Source organism: Colletotrichum lupini, chromosome 2 (genome assembly GCF_023278565.1).
Source record: "Colletotrichum lupini chromosome 2, complete sequence".
Taxonomy (NCBI): domain Eukaryota; kingdom Fungi; phylum Ascomycota; class Sordariomycetes; order Glomerellales; family Glomerellaceae; genus Colletotrichum; species Colletotrichum lupini.
The window spans coordinates 2930078-2951772 of NC_064675.1; the positions used below are offsets into that span (position 1 = coordinate 2930078).

The 21695-nt window shown below is 38.0% G+C and overlaps 6 protein-coding genes across 6 annotated transcripts; 3 read left to right on the forward strand and 3 right to left on the reverse strand.

Moving 5' to 3' along the window:
* Nucleotides 1-1574: 1574 nt before the first annotated feature.
* Nucleotides 1575-1832, forward strand: CLUP02_03166 (uncharacterized protein; the record flags this gene model as incomplete). The annotated part of the gene is made up of 1 exon (XM_049282191.1): nucleotides 1575-1832. The coding sequence occupies one exon, from the start codon at nucleotides 1575-1577 to the stop codon at nucleotides 1830-1832; it is 258 nt and encodes an 85-aa protein (XP_049139334.1).
* Nucleotides 1833-2534: 702 nt separating this feature from the next.
* Nucleotides 2535-4571, reverse strand: CLUP02_03167 (uncharacterized protein; the record flags this gene model as incomplete). The annotated part of the gene is made up of 1 exon (XM_049282192.1): nucleotides 2535-4571. The coding sequence occupies one exon, from the start codon at nucleotides 4569-4571 to the stop codon at nucleotides 2535-2537; it is 2037 nt and encodes a 678-aa protein (XP_049139335.1).
* Nucleotides 4572-5975: 1404 nt separating this feature from the next.
* On the reverse strand, nucleotides 5976-6806 carry CLUP02_03168 (uncharacterized protein; the record flags this gene model as incomplete). The annotated part of the gene is made up of 1 exon (XM_049282193.1): nucleotides 5976-6806. One exon carries the CDS (start codon nucleotides 6804-6806, stop codon nucleotides 5976-5978), a length of 831 nt encoding a protein of 276 aa, XP_049139336.1.
* A 234-nt stretch (nucleotides 6807-7040) lies between these two features.
* CLUP02_03169 (uncharacterized protein) lies at nucleotides 7041-7214 on the forward strand (the record flags this gene model as incomplete). Its single annotated transcript, XM_049282194.1, has 1 exon — nucleotides 7041-7214. The coding sequence occupies one exon, from the start codon at nucleotides 7041-7043 to the stop codon at nucleotides 7212-7214; it is 174 nt and encodes a 57-aa protein (XP_049139337.1).
* Nucleotides 7215-12285: 5071 nt separating this feature from the next.
* On the forward strand, nucleotides 12286-12444 carry CLUP02_03170 (uncharacterized protein; the record flags this gene model as incomplete). The annotated part of the gene is made up of 1 exon (XM_049282195.1): nucleotides 12286-12444. A coding segment is annotated over one exon (159 nt), but the record flags the coding sequence as incomplete, so codon positions are not given.
* A 5662-nt stretch (nucleotides 12445-18106) lies between these two features.
* Nucleotides 18107-18340, reverse strand: CLUP02_03171 (uncharacterized protein; the record flags this gene model as incomplete). The annotated part of the gene is made up of 1 exon (XM_049282196.1): nucleotides 18107-18340. A coding segment is annotated over one exon (234 nt), but the record flags the coding sequence as incomplete, so codon positions are not given.
* Nucleotides 18341-21695: the final 3355 nt, after the last annotated feature.

The following is a 21695-nucleotide window of genomic DNA, read 5'->3' on the forward strand; positions in this document are numbered from 1 at the left end:
TGCCAAATTCCAAAAGGTTGTGATTAGCAATGGCAGGTTCACCGTACAGTACCTTGAGGAGCGAACAATACACCATCTCCGGGCCAAGTAAGACCGCATGATGCCATCCCGAGCGGCCATGGGAGCGTCATGCAAGCTCTTGTGGTGTTCGAAACGCCCGCAATGCCGTCGACGCTCCTGAACAGCAGCCGGTGAGCACGAAACGGGTGGTCGAACACCACGTGTCCGTCTCTCAACCCTCGAAAATGATGGATTATTTCTCCAAGGCGGAGCGAGATCCGCAACTGGGGTATGTCAGAAGATGGTCCGCTTGGAGAAGCCGGCATGATGGCAAGCCGGAAAGGGCCTTTCCTACGCCCCGAGCGGGCATATCACCCACCATGCCTGTATGCAAGCTGGCAGCTCCAAGGCTTTGAGTCATAGACTGCATACATAGAGTCAGCGCATGATTCTGTCGTAGGGGTTGGGAGCTCGTGGCAACATTCGCAGCTAAGACTACTTAACCCATGCGTTTCCCTCTACCAAGTTACTAAGTAGGTGGATAGCATCGGATTCTGTAATCTCCCTTCGCACACAACCTCAATGCTGCCTTGCTCCAACATGCATGGCAGGATGCAGGTGACAAGGGGGGAGTTCTCCCCCGTGATTGGGGTTTCGATGCTTGGGAGGCCAAAAATGCGGCCGCTCTCACACCGCAGTGGGAATATGTGCAGTAAATCGCTTCCTCGGTCATTAGGGTTCAGATTATAGCAGATTGATTACCGATAGATTCACCTTCAGTCTCGCGTGCTTTACTAGTTGACATGAAGCTATTCCAGCCAGAGTTGGTAGTATTTCGACCCCAATGACACCCATTGCTGGCCGTAGGCGTAGGCAACTGCCCACTATAGGTCGGAGTTTCTGAGGGTCGCAGGGTCTGGCTCATGTTTTTAGGGCCCGAGAAACAATCTGAGCGATAAAAGCTACAAAGCTCTGGAGGAACCGCCGCGGAGAGTCTTCCGAGATGGTCAGCTCTCAAAGAACAGCCCAGCATTCAGCCCCCAGGTTGCATTCTCATTGAAATCCCTGGCTACCTGCAGACGCTCATCTTGCTCAAGGGAACAAATTTGCCCCCCGGGGATGGTTACCGGCATAACAATTCCCAGTCTGCCTTCGGCCATTCGCCAATCCCTGGATGCCCTGGTTAGCCAAGTACAGCCACCTGGTCTCATGTAACTCCTGTCTATCCGACCCATGACACTGCGTAATGCAATAGTATCCTTCAGAACGCGTGAGGCAACCGCGTCGGTAGAAGTGGTAGCGTTCATGGGTAGATAACGCGCTCATGGAGCGATATCACGTGGCCGATGGACCACCTCGTCGCCCACAGCCCTCTCACATTGTCGGAATAGTCTTTGGAAAGAGAAAGAGCGGTGTCTGCGACGACCAAGTATAAATAGGAGTAAAAGATCCCTCTCGCTCTCTCTTCATGTGTTCTCTTAGCTGCTATCGAAATTTTCTCTCCCGACCCCTGATCGCGCACTGCTGAGTCCCTCTTCTCTCAACACCAAATTCCTCGGCACCTCGAAGCGAAGATGTTTACCACCCAGCAGCCCTCCATTAAGTGTTGCTCTCAATCCGGCTGCTACTGGGATCAGAAGTTGGATACCGATACCCATCGTACGCACATGCAGAAGCATGGTGAAGGGGACTTGGTCGAACACTGCAACATCGTCATGAAGAGTGGGATCGACATCGAGATTCATAAGAAGAACTGTTGCATCTATAAAGCTGCCATGGCTCTTGAGAGACAGAAGAAGGCTACCAAGTCCGCGCCTGTGAAGTCTAAATAGATGAGATCATACCCTTGAAAGTAAATCAAAACGCAAGGCTCAAGTTGTGTGCAAAGACTTCAAAAGTCTGCCGATAATATGGAGACATGAAAGGGACGGATATGTTCTAAGAGACGAGGAAAGTAGGAGATTTCATCAGAGAGATGTGGGTGAATGTAGCAAGAAATACAACACAAAATTTTGAAGAAACGAAAAGGTTTCAGGAGTTTGATTGCATCCTGGGCATGCCACAAGGCTTGTATCTCGTTCCCAAGGATCCTAGGTAGATACACACAGTACCAATTGATTTTTGGGAGCTCCTCCCAACTCTCTTCTCTGAATGACGTACACAAAATACGACTATTCATAAAGCCGACTGGTTCCATTTGACCTGATAATGTGCTTGAAGTACTTGATCTTCGACGAGTTGAAGGTTCTTTTACGACTACTTACCGCCTTGTTAAACTGCCAGCTCTATTCATCTACGATTGACATATCACGCAGTGACCCGGGAGGGATCAAGACATAATTCACTTGAGAAGCTTTAGGTAAGAAAGAGTCTATTAACCTAAAAGTGATGCCCTCAACTCTCTCGTCTTACAGTGAAACATGCGCAGGCTCTACGTGGGCGAACGATTCAATAGAGAATGTCGTTTCAGGAAGGTCTTGACTACCCACCTATGCTTCGTCAGCTTGATCCGATTCGTCTTCCGACCAGCCTTTCTAATAATCTTCATCGTCCTCCTCAAAATATACCGTAGCAAAGTCCACCAGGTCACAGCCCATTTCGCCAACAGTATCGAACAGAATCTGTTCCGGTATGACCGTCGGAAGCCATGCATAGTACTCCGTTTCATACAAAGCGAATCCAAAGCTGAGTACGTGTAGTGGCGCGTCCTGAGGAAGTCGCAAACCTTGGTCGGGATCTAGCTTGATCGAGGTCCCAGAAAAGATGCTGTCCAGGCCACCTCTGCCGTCGGGGAGAAGGACGTTGTGTGCCCAAGCACGAACCATGCACCTTTGAATTTCTCCCACGTCTTCATGAGAAATTCTGAGCATCGCTTCTGATGCGTTGTCCTGAGCCTCCGGGATCAAGTTGTTCACACGATGGTCGATCCTTCTTGCACGGGAACTGATTTTGCGGCATGTATTGGATGAAAGAGTCAGCGTCCCATCCTCAAATTTGATAAAACCCTTGTCAGTATGCCACTCCTCTTCGTATTGGCGGAAGATAGCCAAAGCCAACCACATGGCGCCACTCTTGATAACATCGCTTGGCACGTCTATGCAATGCCGCTGCAATAGCCCGTTGATGGAATCTTCGTCAGCAAAGTGATCGGGTGAAATGACGAAGAAGGGATTTAAAGCGTGGCACGTGAGCACGATAGCCGCAATGTCGATCATCGCGGACCGGGCCGTGGCGGGCGTGTCCTTTGTTATGCAGCTCAGAAAGCAGGCTACTGACAAGTCGTTTCCCGTGGTTGATAAGAAGTCAAGAGTCCTCCGGGCCTGGGAAATGTTGAGATGTACACTGACTCCATCCATGCCGTAGTAGATGAGCCCCAACACATAAAGCCGACGGATAGCCTCAGCGAATGCCGGCTCCTTGATAACGAAGCAAACACGAAGGCGATCGATAGTAACTTCAGGACATTGATCCATCACATAGATGATGAACACCGGAAGGTGAATATCTTCGAATTCCCTTTTAGGTTCCGCGTCGAGGATGTCCTGTAGTGCCACTTGGGCGTGGATGGTTCTATCCGCCTGCTCAACATCCTTATCCAAGGCGCAAGTTATTTGAGTCAGCATCTTGGCCCTCGACATCGCCACCCATTTCTGAACCACATGCGATGTCTCTGTGTCGAATACCTCCTTTATCTCGCTATTGAGAATAATCAAATGGTACGAGTTCTTGGCATCATTCAACGATCTTCCCATCAAACCGGGGGTGATATAGATTGATCTGGTATCTTTCTCGTTAGCGAAGTACTTCCGAGCGGCCGCTAGAAGCGTTCGTCTCAGATGATGCCGCTTCCACTCGGAGTCTCCGTCCCAGAAGGCTATCGTTCTCGTTATCTTGTATTCCGACGGCCCCGGGTCCTGAACCATCGCATACGCTGGAGCAATAGCTTCCATCACAGCGTCTGGGTATTCCCCGTCGCTCGCTTTGTATTGAATCCATCTCAAATTTGACAAATTTGACGAATTGCTCCGCTGTGTCAATCGAAAAGCTGTGACGGGAGTCTCTGATCTGTTGGTTGCAACGGCGAGCATCCTGCCTAAATCTTTGTCAACGGGGGCAGATGACAACCAGACGAAGCGCAAAATAGTCGTCGGTTCGGTCTTCGCGAGAATGCTTAACTTGACTAACGAGATCGCATAGTCGACGCTCTTGGAGTGATCGGCGTCAATGATGATCAGCTTGTATCTGCAATTAAAGTCCGAGACGAATCCGATACCACCGTATCTTGATACCACGGGTCTCATTCCCACGGAATATCCAGCGCTGTCCCATTCGCTTTTTGACACCTGTTCTTTTTGGAGCGAACCGACGAGGTACCTGGACAAGATACCATTATCTCCGCTCGCCCTCATGCCTATGATATGCAAGACCAAGGCCAACCAACTACCGTCGTCGGTCGAGGGAGGTGATTGCACGTGAGCGACCGAATATCTTTCATCGCTCCCATACCATCTCGAGAGCTTGTCGATCTCGTTCTTCCATTCAGCCGGTATTTCAAGGCTCGGCGTCGCCATTTTTTCGTCGTGTTTCGATAGTCTGGCGGTCTGGTGTTCTGGTGTTCTGGGATGTACTAATTGAGGCACGTTAATGGAGTGACATGGTAAGCCAGGGATTTGGAGCAAGGTGCCTATCTAACGTGTGGAAGCGAAGTGATCCATCCAGTATAACAGATACTTGCTTTTTCCCAAATTGGAAGGAACTCGACGGAAAGCTGAGCACCTAGACCGGCCCATGGAGGTGAGTACCTTCTCTCTGGGCATCTCACTCGATGGAAGGACATGAGGGCCTGGGTTCCCTGCTCTGAGCTGGACAGAGGAAGACAACTCAATACATACCTGATCTCCTTCCATCATCGGCTCTCCAACGTGGCAGACGTGTCTATAATATACCAGTCAACGCTTGAGGTGACGGAAAATGTGCCTTGCATTTAAGTATGCAGCGCTAAGTAATTAGCTTTTGGGAGGGATGCAAGTCAGCGCAATGGTGACAGCAGTCTGCAGCTTACTTCGAGGGGAACGCAGCCAACCTACAACGTGAAGAACGATAAGGGCTGGGACTAGAGATTTCTCTATCGAGTGAAAGCCGAAGCAGCGATCTCCGAGGTATATCTCTATCAAGATTTTTACTTCACGGCCGGAGCGGAAACTCCAATTCTAAAGAACTAACATGGGGCACGACGCTACGAAGGGGATGGACCCAGATTGCCTCGGGTAATCCTACCTAGGTAGGCGGATGGGCCCCATAATGGCAACGAAAATCGTGCAACATTAACATTGAACCCGATGTGCTCAAGTAATCCGATCTCATCCATCCAAGACATTGTGTAAGTCCATAATCAAAGACAAGACGTTATTCACACCACCGAGAAGCCGTCAGACGATATGCGTCGAGGTTTCCCGAAAGTAAGGTGTTGTCTGCCCTACATCTCGGTCTGACCACCCTCAAGTCGCAGCCTGAGAATGCAAACACTGGCGACCAACAGCCAAGTCGCCCTGAAAGCGCTTGTTCTTAGCGAGGAAGCAAAGCGTGGCATTACCTAGACCTACCTACGAATGATACGAGGCTATGAAATTCAGTCGCAAACACGTCACAAGATTGCTGGCCTACGATTTGACATGGGAAATTGCACAGAATATATAAGGAGAAGGCGGAATTCACTGACAGTACTCATAGCCTGCTCACGATGTGCATGAGACTTCGGGAAGAGGGTCTGACGTATAAGGTCGTTGGTACTCTGCTGCGATGCTAAGAATACTTGGTGCCTTAACCACTAGCGATATCACCTCGTCCATCTCGTTTACCCTGTATTTCTAGCCTCCACGACTGTCGGTGAGGCCTAGGAAATCTATCGGCATGTCTTTCCGACTGCCATAGGTCAAATTCTGGTGAGCCCTTCGCCCCTAGTAAAGTTGCTCCTTCTATCCAGATCGTAGACGCTCTGTTGACATCGACTGACGAGTCTTCTTCTTGTCATGAAGGGCATTTCTACTCTCTCGTAAGGCCTTCTGCTTATCCCTAAGTATCTTCTTCTTCTTCTGGAGAGCTTTCTCATTCTCCCGGATACCCCTTTTCTCTTTACGGGCCTTCTTTTCCGGATGGGCCTTTATCTTCTTTTGTTTTCTTGTTTGAAGATCATCGGCAGCCTTTTGCTTCTCCCGAAAGGCCTTATTCTTCTCGACGACAGCTTTCTTAACCTCCCGCTGAGCCTTCTTCTCCTCCCGAAGGGCTTTCTTCTCCTGATGAGCCTTCCTTCCTCCCCTAAGCACTCTGTTTTCCTCCTGCTGAGCTTTCTTCTCTTCTTGATGAGCTTTATCCTGTTGATGAGTCCTATCCTCTTGGTCGGCTGCTTCCTCTTGGTGTGCCTTTTCTTCCTGACGACCCTCCAGCTCCCGACGAGCCGTCTCCCAATCTTCACCTTCAAACTTATCCATCGGCGTAGAGGAAGCCCTTTCTGAGATACCGCGCTTCTTCGCAATGGCCTTGACTTTTCCGGCTCGCTCATAGCTCTCAACATCCCAAATCTCCCCAACTCGACTCTCGACTCCCTGTATATCTGTCACCCATATCTCGAGCTTAGTGGATCCGCCAGCCTCGCCATCGAAGACGCCATAGTCGACCTCGATCGTCTGGGTACGACAGGCGTCATTACGCACGCCAGGCGAGTTGCCACCATTTTCTCCAGCTGGCGCAGCGTCGTCCTCATCCTCCAGCTTTCGCTTGTTCGTTACTCTGTTGCTGTGGGCGTCCATAAATTCGTTCGAGAAGATGTGTGGATGTTTGCGAGCGTGTGTTGGAGTACTGTGGCAGACGCGAAGAGATAAGTCAAAGCACCCACTTTTGGGCACCCCCAAAAATCCCTCCCAGCCACCACATTAAAACCCTACCTATTATTTTAATTCAACACAACAATTACAAAAATCGTCCAAATGCATTCCTTTTTAGCACACTTATTGATCAATAGGTAATGGTATTATATACCGAAAATGAGCTCTAACAGGTACTTAATGCCATTAGAAACGGTCTCTCTATTAAAAGGGCCTCGATTAAGTTCGGGGTTCCTAGGACAACACTTTAGGGTCGAAGGAGAGGCCACTAGACGAGGGCGAGGGTATTTGCAGAGCTTTAGAGGCTTCTTCTATAGTAGGAAGACTAGCTAGCCTAGTAGATTCGTATATAGTATTACCTAGGTATTATACTAACTTATAAATAGGTTAGGGAATTCGCTAAGCGAGTTCTAAGGTCCTAGGGGGATAATAAACTACTTAGTAAGAGATAGATTAACGCTTTTATTAAAAAGAATTTATTAATAAGGGTCTAAAGAAGTTATCTAATCGATTTGCGCCGCGTTAATAGAGCTATTACTAATATAATTAAATAATAGTTTAGATTACTTAATATACTAGAGATTAGCGGTATTAAATAGGCTAATAAGTATAATATAAATAAGACTAGTATAATAGAGGGCAAGGGAGCTAATAGGCTAGTCTTAGGTATAGTAAAGGCTATAGTAGTACGAAAAAAAGAGCTTAGTTCGCGTACCTAGGTAACGATTATTAAGTATATCTCTACTAATAGCAGAGCTATTAAACCACTAGTTATTTATAAGGGAAAGTCGGTTTAATAGTAGTAGTTCCCTCTTTAACTTACTACTTATAATAGTTAGAAGTTTATAGTAATAGATAATAGCTAGACGACCGACGAGACTGCCCTTTACTAGCTAAAGGAAGTATTCTTATTATAGACTAAGACCCCCCCTATTAGGGGGCTTAGTAAGCTAAACTAGCCTCGACTATTAGTACTAAATAGGCATAGGAGTTATATAACGATAGAATTTATATAAGAGTGCTATAGAAATAACGTTTACTTATTATTTTTATTACTATACGCTTCTTATATCCTCTAGCTATTAGATATAGCTATCTTTAGGCCTATTAAGTCTATATATAAAAAGAAGCTTAGTAAGGAGTATATAGTAAATAATTCTACTATTGTTAAAAAGCGGTACTTCTTAAGCTACTATTAGCTTGCTCGTTTAGCTAGTCTAACGTTATTAAATATACGAAGTAAGTAGAAAGTAACTGGACTATAGCTACCTAACATAGCCAAGCCACTTCTTAACCTAATAGTCCTACTTATATAAGTTATACTATTTAAAAGGGGTATAGAAGCTAAGTAGACGACTAGTAATACTAGTAAACTACTTAACTAAGTATTAGCGACCTCTATTATTAACTAGTTAACTCCTAAGAAGGCTAGTAAGCTTTGCGATTACTTAAAGCTATTTATAGAGCTCAGTCTAGATAATAGCACTTAGTAACTACTATTCTAAAAAGTAAAAAAAGCTTTTAAGGAGCAGGCCTACTAATTAGCTATATCTCGGTACTAAGTTCGAGTTCTTAAGGCCAGGATTGAGCGCATAAGGCCTAGGAAAAAGAAGACTATATATCTAGACCTAAATACTAGGTTCGCGGATATTTAGAACGTATAGAAAGCTTAGGAGGACTCTAGTAACCGTCTAGTTAGTCCTAATCGACTCGCAAGGGTCGAATTACCTAGGGAGAATTTTAATTATATTGTTATAGTAGTAGAAGGTAGTTAATTAATTGATTGTGGTTGGTGTTGATATTTAGATGCTATGTTTTGTTAGGGTGCCCAAAAGGGGGGGGTGCCCAAAAGTGGGTGCTTTGACTTATGACCTGAGGTTGTGAGAAAAGTCTGAGGGAAGGTGGATGGGCATTGTCAGGTACTTACGTAGAAGCAGGAGCTTTGGGCAAGTCAGCATTTCTTTCCTACCTGTGGAAGCTAATCTTTTACGAAATTGGAGGTAGTAAGGCAGGCCTATCACCTAGCGGGGGGGTGCTTCCCCAAAACCGCTCAAGTTAGCAACAGCTCTTGTGACTGTGTCAAGTCTAACTAATACTCATTTTTTGGAGTACTATTACACTCGTATCGATAAACAATTACTATGTAGCATTAGGGAACCTCTGCTTATTCGCCTCGTCGACTGCCTTGCGTACACCCGTAACGTTCTGAAGCACCGTTGGATGATCAGAATGCACGCAGATGCTGAATGGCTTTCCCTCAAAGCCAAAGCTAAAGATACCGCCACTGTTATCCTTACCTTCTGTCGGATTGGAAGTCCAATTCGACCGCGGCATACAGCCGACTGCGCAGGGGCTAATTAGGGGCCCTATTTACGATTATTATAGCCAGCCTAACCTACGGTTAAAACCTCTTTTTTATACCTATTACGTAGATATTTATATAGTTTAATTAATCTCTTTATTAACTACGGTTCGAACTAACTACCCTATAATAGGGATACTAATACTAATTAGTAATTAAACTCTATTATTATAAATTAGTAAGGTATCTCGCTACGTAAAAGAGACGACTTCTTAATACCGCACGGGATAAGAGATTTATATTAATTAACTTTACGGAAATAAATAAAAAAGGAGGTAATTCTTAAATACCGTACGAAATTAAGTAATTATAGCCTTTTATTACTTACGAGAGGTCGACGTTTATTATATTAAACTATATTAATTAATAGAACTACTTAAGCGACTAGCCTTTTACCGTTACCCTAAGTAGCTTTTTTACTTAACGACTTTTCTACGGCCGGCCTGCGATTAGAAATTAACTAAGGAAGCTATTTAGAGACTATAAAGAGCACGAGGCTTAGGAGGCTAGAAGTATATAGGATAGCGGAAATTAGTAACTAGTAAAGATCCTAAGACTAATTACTATATCTTCTTATAGTAATATAAACGTCTGCCGCTATTATTATTAAAAAGAACTACTAAAACCTACCCTTTTTTATTAAATAAAAAAGAGGATCTTAGTAAGTACGATAGCTAGCGATTTAAAAAAGTAGTAGTAATTACTAAAAATAATAAAAACGAGAGTAGTAATAAGATAACAAGAGGAAGCGGGAATCTCTTAGACTTTAATAAATTCGTTAGGTAGCGAAAGTACGGATTTACTACGACCCGCGCGCGAATTAAATATATCCTTATTAAGATTAAATACGCTAGTAATTACTAATACGGGCATAAGCTAGAGCAAGCCCCTTAGCGAGTTAGGGTAAGGAAAAAGAGGACGAAACCTAATCCTAAATAGAATCCTAATCCTTTATAAATAGGTAAATATTAACCTAGACTATTAGGGGACGTAGATATATAGAATCGCGAATTAGCTTAATAGCAAATAAATTAACGCGGTATTAATTTATTTAACTAAGGTCTATAAGAAAAAGGGGCTATAGAGGTAACCCCTATTTTATAAAATCGTAGACGACTTTAGTTATTAACTAGATAAATAGTTTGTAAGCGTAAGCCTAAGAATTACGAAAATAGTTAATAAATTCTTTTACGGACGAGGGGTATTATTAACGTAATTATAATCGCAAGAGCTATACAAAATACTAATAGTAATAATTATAAAGGAGGAATTCGTGTTATAGAACTAAGTATAGGTCGATAGAGCGTATAATCGCTTTAACGAATTTAGAAAAAGGGTAAACGACCTAGATTTCCTTCCTATAATTACTAACGGAAATCTATCGTTATAAAAGGATATACCGGGGTAAAATATAGTACTAAAAGTATAATAATCGATAATTTTACCTATTTCGATCTATAACTTATTACTATTACTAATACGAAATTCGGTACCGATCGGTTAATAAAAAAAGAAGTAAACGACCCGAAGTTACTAATAATACGTAGCGACGCAGGGTTCGTATATAGATATTAAAAATCTAGTAGCGAATACGAGGTAATTTATAAACCTTAAAAAGATCTTCCTAAAAGAGAAATTATACTCTAGGGGGAAGTATAAGGTCTTATAAGAAACCCTAACGATATTTTACGATTATTATAAAAAAGTTAGAATTAGGGAATACTAATACTATTTAGTAATTAATATTGTACTTATAAGTAAAGCCTCTAATTATTATTATAAAGCGGTACGTAATCTTAATTAAAACGATTTTCTTAGTATAATTAATATAATCCGAAGCCGCTTCGAGACCTACGATAAGAACCTAGAGCTCCTATCTAAGCTATGAGCGATTTTTTTATATCTATAGCTAGGATAATAGAGGGTAAATTGCGAGTAAAGATCCTTAAAAAGCTTATTAATCGAATCGATAAGCTAGTAAAAACCTAGCTAAATAAGGGGATAAACGAGCGGAAAGTTAAATATCTTTATACCGTAGTTTAGCGTATATTAAAAGTAAAGATCACCCTATACTAAGTACCCGAAGACTACGAAACGCTCTACTTAAGGTTAAGATCTAACTTTAATATTAAAATAAAAATGCCGCGCTAAACCTACCTCTAGGCGTACGACGGCCCTTATTAATAATATTAGGTTAATTAAACGTATAATAAGAAAAGAAAAGAAGCTAGATATAGTAATCGTTAATAAGGAGGCCTAGATTCGTTAAATAAGTAGAGATTTAACTTATAGGTAGGGTAATAGAAAAAGCAATACTATATTTATAAAAAAGATAAATATTAGTTAAGTAACTACTCCGAGGAAGAGCGTACTAAATCGTATAAATAGTATAGAAAGTCGAGGGTAGTAGATAGTAAAACTAGCCCTTGTCGGTTTAACTAATTCCTCGTTATATATAAGGGTAGATCCGGGGGCACGGAACTTAGTAACGGTAGCTAAAATAGTAGCCTAAAGTATATACCCCCTATAGGAAATTTAGAAAATAAAGAAGATCTTACCCCCTATACTAACGAATTAGATTATAACGAAATCGACGATATTAACTACTTTTTTTTCGCCTTATTAGTTTTTAAAAAATATACGAGGCTAAACGAATAGAGGGTAGCAGAAGCTCTTAATAAGTAGGCTTTTATTTATAAATAGTAAGGGAAGGTCCCTTAGATAACGGATATAGAGGTAGCTAAAAGGGCGAATTTAATAGGGCTAAAGCTTATTCTCTTAACGATTAAAGAGAAGACGCTATCTCTCTTAATATTTAAAAAAAAGGAATATAGTACTAAGCAAATCTAGGGGTAGCTAAAGGGGTCCTTTTTATACTACTTAGATCCCTTAAATACTAAGCTTATATAAGTATTCTACGCGAGCGAAAAGTACGGCCTAGATAATTTCTATAGGATTATCCTAGATACTAAGGTATTATAATAGTTAACTAGAAGAAAAGGGCAATTCTAAGCGCTATAAAAGATCGTATTAGTAACGCTTAATACGTTAATAGCGGGTATTACGAGGATTAGTTTCGGCCTAGGTAAGGAAATCGTCGCCCTAAGTATAATAAAAATAGAGACGCACTTTAAAACGATAACTTTCTATATTTTACCCGTTAATACCCTATTTCTCTTATATCTAAAAGATATAGATTAACTAAGTATTATATTTAATAATACGAGGAATAAAATCTCTAGCGGTAAGCACTTCGAAGTAGTCGAACGATAATAGGGGTATACGTTTATAAAGCTCACTAACGATATAAAGTTAATTAATTACTTAATAGAAAGTAAGCTTAGAAAACTATATTAGAGATTCGGGTACCCGTTAGTTACGAGGTTATATAACCTCTTAAAGTAATTAAATAATAATAATATCGAAATAGGGGCGCTAGAGTAGTTAACGAAAGTATACTACTAATATTAAATAAATACGCAGAGCCTACGTAGATTTAAATTTAAATTACGTAATAAGCTTAATTTTAACTAGGAAATCGTCGTTAATATTTTCTACTTAAATAGTCGGCTAGTACTATATATAATCGACGTAGCTATATCTTTCTAAGTAGGGTAATTCCTCTAGGATCTATAAGTAAAAATAGTATAAGTAGCCCTGCGAAAAAGCTAAATCGATATATACTAGGGACCGCTAAACGGTATTAGAACTAATGCTAATACTAGCTTTAAGTTAGTAAAATTTAGGGATAATACGACGGCCTACGGTATATAGCTAAAAGTCGTACCCGTTAAAGCGTACTATAGTATTAAAAAAGTAGAGAGGGTATATTAGTAATTAAAAAGGGCGTTTAGAATTATTAAAGAGGAAAATCCGGATTTTACTAACGACGAATACCTCTAAATAGTACTTAAATACTATAACGATACTAAAGGGCCTAACGGACTTATATTAACGTTATTAGTATTTAAAGTATATTTAAGAACGACCTTAGCCTTACTACCGTTACTAAGCATAAGCTAACGAGCCCGAGTAATTAAAAAAGTAATATAAGTACTACGTAAAATAAGTATAAAAAGGCAAGTTAATAAGGTAATTACTACGCATAATAGGCCTAATATAAGGGATAATCTAGATATATTACTAAATTCGGATATATAAGTATAGCGCGAAATTACCTAATAATAGGCTAGGCTATATAAGTTAATTTTTATTAACGAGCGCTCTTATATAGTTACGAGAGATCGCGACTAGCTACTTAAAGTATTAATTATAGTAGTTAGACCGTACTATATAGATCCTAACGAGGTAATTTCTAACCTATAAGAAGAAGAAGAACTAGGGGAAACTATATAACCTGTAGTAGAGGTATAGGAAATTATCCTCGACGAAATCGTCGTAGTAGTACTAATAGACGACGAGGAAGAGGATATTATTAAAAGGGCACTAATATTACTAGCGAGACGTCGTAAAAGACTACGACGGTAAGCCCTAATATAGTAATTTATTACTAGCGACGAGGTAATTAATACCTTTTATATAATAAAAAAGAAAGCCGATTTCGAGCTAGTAGTTAAACTACGTAAAAAAGGCATAATTATAATTACTAAAAAGCCGTATAAGGGATTAGATCTTATCGAAGTAGATACTTTTTACGATCGAGGGGTCTATCGATTTATCTTATACGACTTAGAAAAATATATAAACCTCTATATATTTAAATTACGAATAGTTCGTGAGATTAAAAAGAAAAGAACACCCTAGCCGTACGAGAAGTCTAGATATATAATTTAGGGATACGGCGATATCGAAAAGGCGACGCTACTTATATAATTACTTACTATATAGCGCTATAACTAACGATTAATAATAGTACTAATAGTAACGTTATAGAAAAAGGGATACGAGATTTAGAGCTATAATATTATTTAGGCCTATACCTAATTAGCTACAGGGCTTATAAAGAAAATCCTAGCTTATTTACCGAAGGAAATAGCTAGTAAGTACTTAGAAAGTACGATTATTAAAATGCTTAAGCTACTATATAGGCTCGCAGAATCGGGTACTTATTAATAGGCTACTTATTACGATTTTTATATTAATTAATTATTAATAGTTACTTCTACATACGACCCGTGCTTACTAGTCGCGGAGTACGAAAGTAACTAATTTAGGATCGTCGGAATATAGACCGATAATATATTAGGCCTATCCGATATTAATTTTATAAAAAAAGAGGATAAGGAGCTTTAAAAAGCGGGCTTCGTAACGAAGTTAAAAGAGGTCCTTATAATAAACACCCCTTTAGTATTTAATAATAGGATTTTTATAATTAAAAAAGAAACCGTCGTTTTTTAATAAAAGGGGTAGAATAAGAAGATTAACCTCGTCGATTTAAACATAACTAATATTAAAAAGTAATATAAGGCTAAGCTTGTGCGAGGGGTATATATTATAAGTATTTATTAGCCTAAGGCGACTTTTAATTATATTAGAGTAGTATAAGCTATAGATCTAACTAAATAAAACGTCGAGGTACTTAATAAGCGGCTTAAGTAGTAATAAACGAATCTCGATCGAGGTCTCGTTTATTACCTAATCGACCTTGCGATTAGTAAGCTCTACGCTTTTATTAATAAGTTATTTATAAATAATAACGACCTTACTTCGTAATTGGGGTATTATTAATATCCTTATTATAGGGTAGTTAGTTCGAACCGTAGTTAACGAAGAGATTAATTGAACTATATGAATATCTGCGTAGGTATAAAAAAGAGGTTCTAACCGTAAGTTAGGCTAGCTACGATAATCGTAAATAGGGCCCCCTAATTAGCCCCTGCGCAGTCGGTTATATACCGTAGTCGAATTAGACTTCTAATCTAATACTAACTTTCTCTTTTTTTTATCGATTTAACTACTACGGTTAGAGGTATAATTTAACCTCGGGCCCGTTTACTAGGTCGTCTCCTTTTCCCCCTTTTCTTTATTCTTTTTATATAACCTATCCCTCTATTCGTATAATAACTTTTCCGCTACTTACGAATTACTCTAATCCCTTATTTAGTACTACTTTCGTAAAAGCGTCTACGAGGTTATCTTTACTATTAATCTAACGGATCTCGAGTATCTCGCGCCTTTCGTACGATTACCTAAGGGCTATAATATTAATTATAAGCCTTTTTTCCTTTATCGTTCCTAATTTAACGAGGTATTCGTATAGCGAGTAAGAATTTATATAGATAACCGTTAGAATAAGTAGAAGGCTAATTCGATTAGTAATCTTTTTTAGTATTATTAAAATCGCATAAGAGAGGTTAACGCCGTTAATTATACCGTAAACCTCTAATGCTAATATACTTCTCGTTACCCGCTTACTTTTAGTTAATAAGTAATAAATTATATTACTATATATAATAAATTCGCTCTCGCCCATACTCTCGTTAGCTAGGATAATAATATACCCTAATTACGAAGTAAGGTCGTTATTATTTATAAATAACTTATTAACGAAGACGTAGAGCTTACTTATCGTAAGGTCGATTAGGTAATAAACGAGACCTCGATCGAGATTCGTTTATTATTACTTAAGCCGCTTATTAAGTACTTCGACGTTTTGTTCGGTTAAATTTATAGCTTACGCTACTTTAGCGTAGTTAAAAGTCGCTTTAAGTTAATAAATATTTATAATATATACCCCTCGCGCAAGCTTAGCTTTATACTACTTCTTAATATTAGTTACGTTTAGATCGACGAAGTTAATTTTCTCGCCCTACCCCTTTTATTAAAAGACGACGGTTTCCCTTTTAATTATAAGAATCTTATTATTAAATACTAAGGGGGTATTTATTATAAGGACCTCTTTTAGCTTTACTATAAAGCCCGCTTTTTAGAGCTCCTTATTCTCCTTTTTTATAAAGTTAATATTAAATAGGCTTAATATATTATTAGTCTATATTCTAATAATCCTAAATTAGTCGCCTTTATACTCTTTAACTAATAAGCACGGGTCGTACGTAAAGGTAATTATTAATAGTTAATTAATATAAAAATCGTAGTAAGTAGCTTACTAATAGGTGCCCGATTCTACGAGCCTATATAGTAGCTTAAGCACTTTAATAATCGTACTTTTTAAATACTTACTAGCTATTTCCTTCGGTAAATAGGCTAGGATTCTCCTTATAAGCCCTATAGCTAATTAGGTATAGGCCTAGGTAATATTACGGCTCTAAATCTCGTATCCCTTCTTTTATAGCGATATTATTAGTACTATTATTAATCGTTAGCTATAGCGCTATATAGTAGGCGATTATATAAATAGCGTCGCTTTTTTAACGTCGCCGTACCCCTAAATTACGTATTTAGACTTCTTATATAGCTAGGGTGTTCCTTTTTTTTTAATCTTACGAACTATTTATAATTTAAATATACGGAGGTTTATATATTTTTTTAGGTCGTATAGAATAAATCGATAGACCCCTTAATTACGAAGAGTATTTACTTCGATAAGATCTAATCCTTTATACGGCTTTTTAGTAATTATAATTACGCCTTCTTTATATAGTTTAACCGCTAGCTTAAAATCGGCTTTTTTTTTTATTATATAAAAGGTGTTAATTACCTCGTCGCTAGTAATAAATTGCCGCGTTAGGGCTTACTATCGTAGTCTTTTACGACGTCTCGCTAGTAATATTAGTGCCCTTTTAATAATATCCTCTTCCTCGTCGTCTATTAGTACTACTACGACGATTTCGTCGAGGATAATTTCCTATACCTCTACTACAGGTTATATAGTTTCCCCTAGTTCTTCTTCTTCTTATAGGTTAGAAATTACCTTATTAGGATCTATATAGTACGGTCTAACTACTATAATTAATACTTTAAGTAGCTAGTTACGATCTCTCGCGACTATATAAGAGCGCTCGTCGACGGAAATTAACTTATATAGCCTAGTCTATTATTAAGTAATTTCGCGCTATACTCGTATATCCGAATTTAGTAATATATCTAGATTATCCTTTATATTGGGCCTATTGCGCGCAGTAATTACCTCGTTAACTTACCTTTTTATACTTACTTTGCGCAGTACTTATATTACTTTTTTAATTACTTAGGCTCGTTAGCTTATACTTAGTAATAGTAGCGAGGCTAAGGTTATTTTTAAATATACTTTAAATACTAATAGCGTTAGTATAAGTCCGTTAGGCCCTATAATATCGTTATAATATTTAAGTACTATCTAGAGGCATTCGTCGTCAGTAAAATCCGGATTTTCCTCTTTAATAATTCTAAACGCCCTTTTTAACTACTAGTATGCCCTTTCTACTTTTTTAATACTATAGTACGCTTTAATAAGTACGACTTTTAACTATATACCGTAGGCCGTCGTATTATCCCTAAATTTTACTAACTTAAAGCTAGTATTAGCGTTAGTTCTAATACCGTTTAGCGGTCCCTAGTATATATCGATCTAGCTTTTTTATAGGGCTACCTATACTATTTTTATTTATAAATCCTAGAGGAATTGCCCTATTTAAAAAGATATAAATACGTCGATTATATATAGTACTAGCCGACTATTTAAGTAAAAAATATCGACGACTATTTCCTAGTTAAAATTAAGCTTATTACGTAATTTAAACTTAAATCTACGTAGGCTCTGCGTATTTATCTAGTATTAGTAATATACTTTCGTTAACTACTCTAGCGCCCCTATTTCGATATTATTATTATTTAATTACTTTAAGAGGTTATATAGCCTCGTAACTAACGGGTACCTAAATCTCTAGTATAGTTTTCTAAGCTTACTTTCCGTTAAGTAATTAATCGACTTCGTATTATTAATAAGCTTTATAAACGTATACCCCTATCGTCGTTCGACTACCTCGAAGTACTTATTACTAAAGATTCTATTCCTCGTATTATCGAATATAATACTTAGTCGATCTATATCTTTTAAATATAAGAGAAATAGGGTATTAACAGGTAAAATATAGAAAATTATCGTTCCGAAGTGCGTCTCTACTTCTATTATACCTAGGGCGACGATTTCCTTACTTAGGCCAAAACTAATCTTTATAATACCCGCTATTAACGTATTAAGCGTTACTAGCGCGATCTTTTATAATACTTAGAATTACCCTTTTCCTCCGGTTAATTATTATAATACTTTAGTATTTAGGATAATCTTATAAAAATTATCTAAGCCGTACCTTTTACTTATATAAAATATTTATACGAGCTTAGTATTTAAGGGATCTAAGTAGTATAAAAAGGACCCCTCTAGCTACCCTTAGATATGCTTAGTACTATGTTCCTTTTTTTTAAATATTAAGAGAGATAGCGTCTTTTCCTTAATTATTAAAATAATAAGCTTTAGCTATATTAAATTTGCCCTTTTAACCGCCTCTATATCCGTTATCTAAGGGACCTTCCCTTATTATCTATATATAAAAGCCTACTTATTAAGAGCTTTCGCTACCCTCTATTTATTTAGCCTTATATATCCTCTAGAGGCTAACGGGGCAAAAAAAGAGTAGTTAATATTTTCGATTTTATTATAATCTAATTCGTTAGTATAGGGGATAAGATCTTCTTTATCTTCCGAATCTCTTATGGGGGGTATATACTTTAGGCCGCTACTTTAACTACTATCGCTAGGTTCTATACCCCCGGATCTACCCTTATATATAATAAGGAATTAGTTAAACCGACGAGGGCTAGTTTTACTATTTACTACCCTCGACTTTTTATATTATTTATATAATTTAGTACGCTCTTCCTTAGAATAGTTACTTAACTAATATCTATCCTTTTTATAAATATAATATTACTTCTTTTATTACCCTATCTATAAGTTAAATCTCTACTTATTTAACGAATCTAGGCTTCTTTACTAGCGATTACTATATCTAGCCTCTTTTCCTTTTTTATTATACGTTTAATCGACCTAATATTACTAATAAGGGCCGTCGTACGCCTAGAAGTAGGTTTAGTATAGTATTCTTATTTTAATATTAAAACTAGATCTTAGCTTCGAGTAGAGCGTCTCGTAGTCTTCGGGTACCTAGTATAGGGTAATCTTTACCTCTAATATACGCTAAACTACGGTATAGAGATATCTAACTTTCTATTTATTTATCCCCTTATTTAGCTAGGTTTTCGCTAGCTTATCGATTCGATTAATAAGCTTTTTAAAGATCTCTACTCGCAATTTGCCCTCTATTATCCTAGCTATAAATATAAAAAAAATCGCTCGTAACTTAAATAAGAGCTCTAGGTTCTTATTATAAGTCTCGAAGCGGCTTCGGATTACGTTAATTATACTAAAAAAGTCGTTTCGATTAAAATTACGCACCGCTTCGTAATAATAATTAGAGGCTTTACCTACGAGTACGACATTAATTACTAAATAGTACTAATATTCCCTAATTTTAACTTTTTCGTAGTAATTATAAAACATCGTTAGGGTTTCTTATAAGACCTTATACTTCCCCCTAGAGTATAATTTCTTTTTTAGGAAGATCTTTTTAAGGTTTATAAATTATTTTATATTCGCTATTAGATTTTTAGTATTTATATACGAACCCTACGTCGCTACGTACTATTAATAACTTTAGGTCGTCTACCTCTTTTCTTATTAACCGATCGGCACTAAATTTCGTATTAATAGCGGTAACGAGTTATAGATCGAAATAGGTAAAATTATCGATTATCGTACTTCTAGTACTATATTTTGCCCCAGTATATCCTTTTATAACAATAGATTTCTATTAGTAATTATAAAAAGGAAATCTAGGTCGTTTACCCTTTTTTTAAATTCGTTAAAGCGATTATACGCTCTATTAACTTATGCCTAGTTCTATAATACGAATTCCTTTTTTATAATTATCGTTACTAGTATTTTATATAGCTCTCGCGATTATAATTACGTTAATAATACCCCTCGCCCGTAAAGGAATTTATTAACTACTTTTATAATTCCTAAGCTTACGTTCGCGAACTATTCGTTTAGTTAATAACTAAAGTCGTTTACGATCTCGTAAAACAGGGGTTGCCCCTATAGCCCCTTTTTTTTATAGACCTTATTTAAATAAATTAATACCGTATTAATTTACTTACCGTTAGGCTAATCTGCGATTCTATATATTTACGTCCCCTAATAGTCCGGGTTAATATTTACCTATTTATAAAAGATTAGGATTCTATTTAGGATCGGGTTTTATCCTTTTCTTTTTTACCCTAACTTACTAAGGGTCGTGCTCTAGCTTATACCTATATTAGTAGTCGCTAGTATATTTAATTTTAATAAGGATATATCTAATCTGCGCGCAGGTTATAATAAATCCGTGCTTTTACTACCTAACGAATTTATTAGGGTCTAAGAGATTCCCGCTTCCTCTCGCCGTCTTATTACTACTCTCGTTTTTACTATTTTTAGCGATTATTACTACCTTTCTAAATTATTAGCTATCGTACTTACTAAGATCCTCCTTTTTATTTAGTAAAAAAGGGTAGGTTTTAATAGTTCTTTTTAATAATAGTAGTAGTAAACGTTTATATTACTATAAAAAGATATAGTAATTAGTCTCGGGATCTTTACTAGTTACCGATTTCCGCTATCCCGTATACTTCTAGCCTCTTAAGCCTCGTACTCTCTATAATCTCTAAATAGCTTCCTTCCTCGACCTACCTCCTCTAGGGTAGTATTCTATAAGAATAGTCGAAATTAAACGCCGGGCGGCTCGTAGAAGAGCTATATAGGCCGTTAGGAACCGTATAGGCCGTTAAGTACGGTTAACGAAGTTAAGCCCTCTTTTTTATAAGATCGTATATTTTAAGGACTTGTTAAAAATGCCCACTTATCGCTTATACGTAGTAGGGTTAAATACCTTAGAGATCTTATCTTTTACGGCCTCTTAGTACCCTATTTTATATTTTTTAAGTAGTCTTTTTTATAACTTAATTACGGTTAGGTAATTATCGCTTACCGGCGATCCCTTCTATTACTTAGTTAATTTCTAATTACGGGCCGGTTATAGAAAAGTCGTTTAGTAAAAAAGCTACTCGGGGTAATAGCAAAAGGTTAGTCGCTTAAGTAGTTCCGTTAATTAACGTAGTTTAACGTAATAAACGTCGACCTCTCGTAAATAATAAAGGGCTATAATTATTTAATTCCGTACGGTATTTAAGAATTGCCTCCTTTTTCGTTTACTTCTGTAAGGTTAATTAGTACGAATCTCCTATTCCGTATAATATTAAGAGGTCGTCTCTTTTACGTAACGAGATACCTTACCGATTTATAATAATAAAATTTAATTACTAATTAATATTAGTATCCCTATTATAAGGTAGTTAGTTCGAACTATAGTTAACGAAGAGATTAATTAAACTATATAAATATTTACGTAGGTATAAAAAAGAGGTTCTAACCGTAAGTTAAGCTAGCTACGATA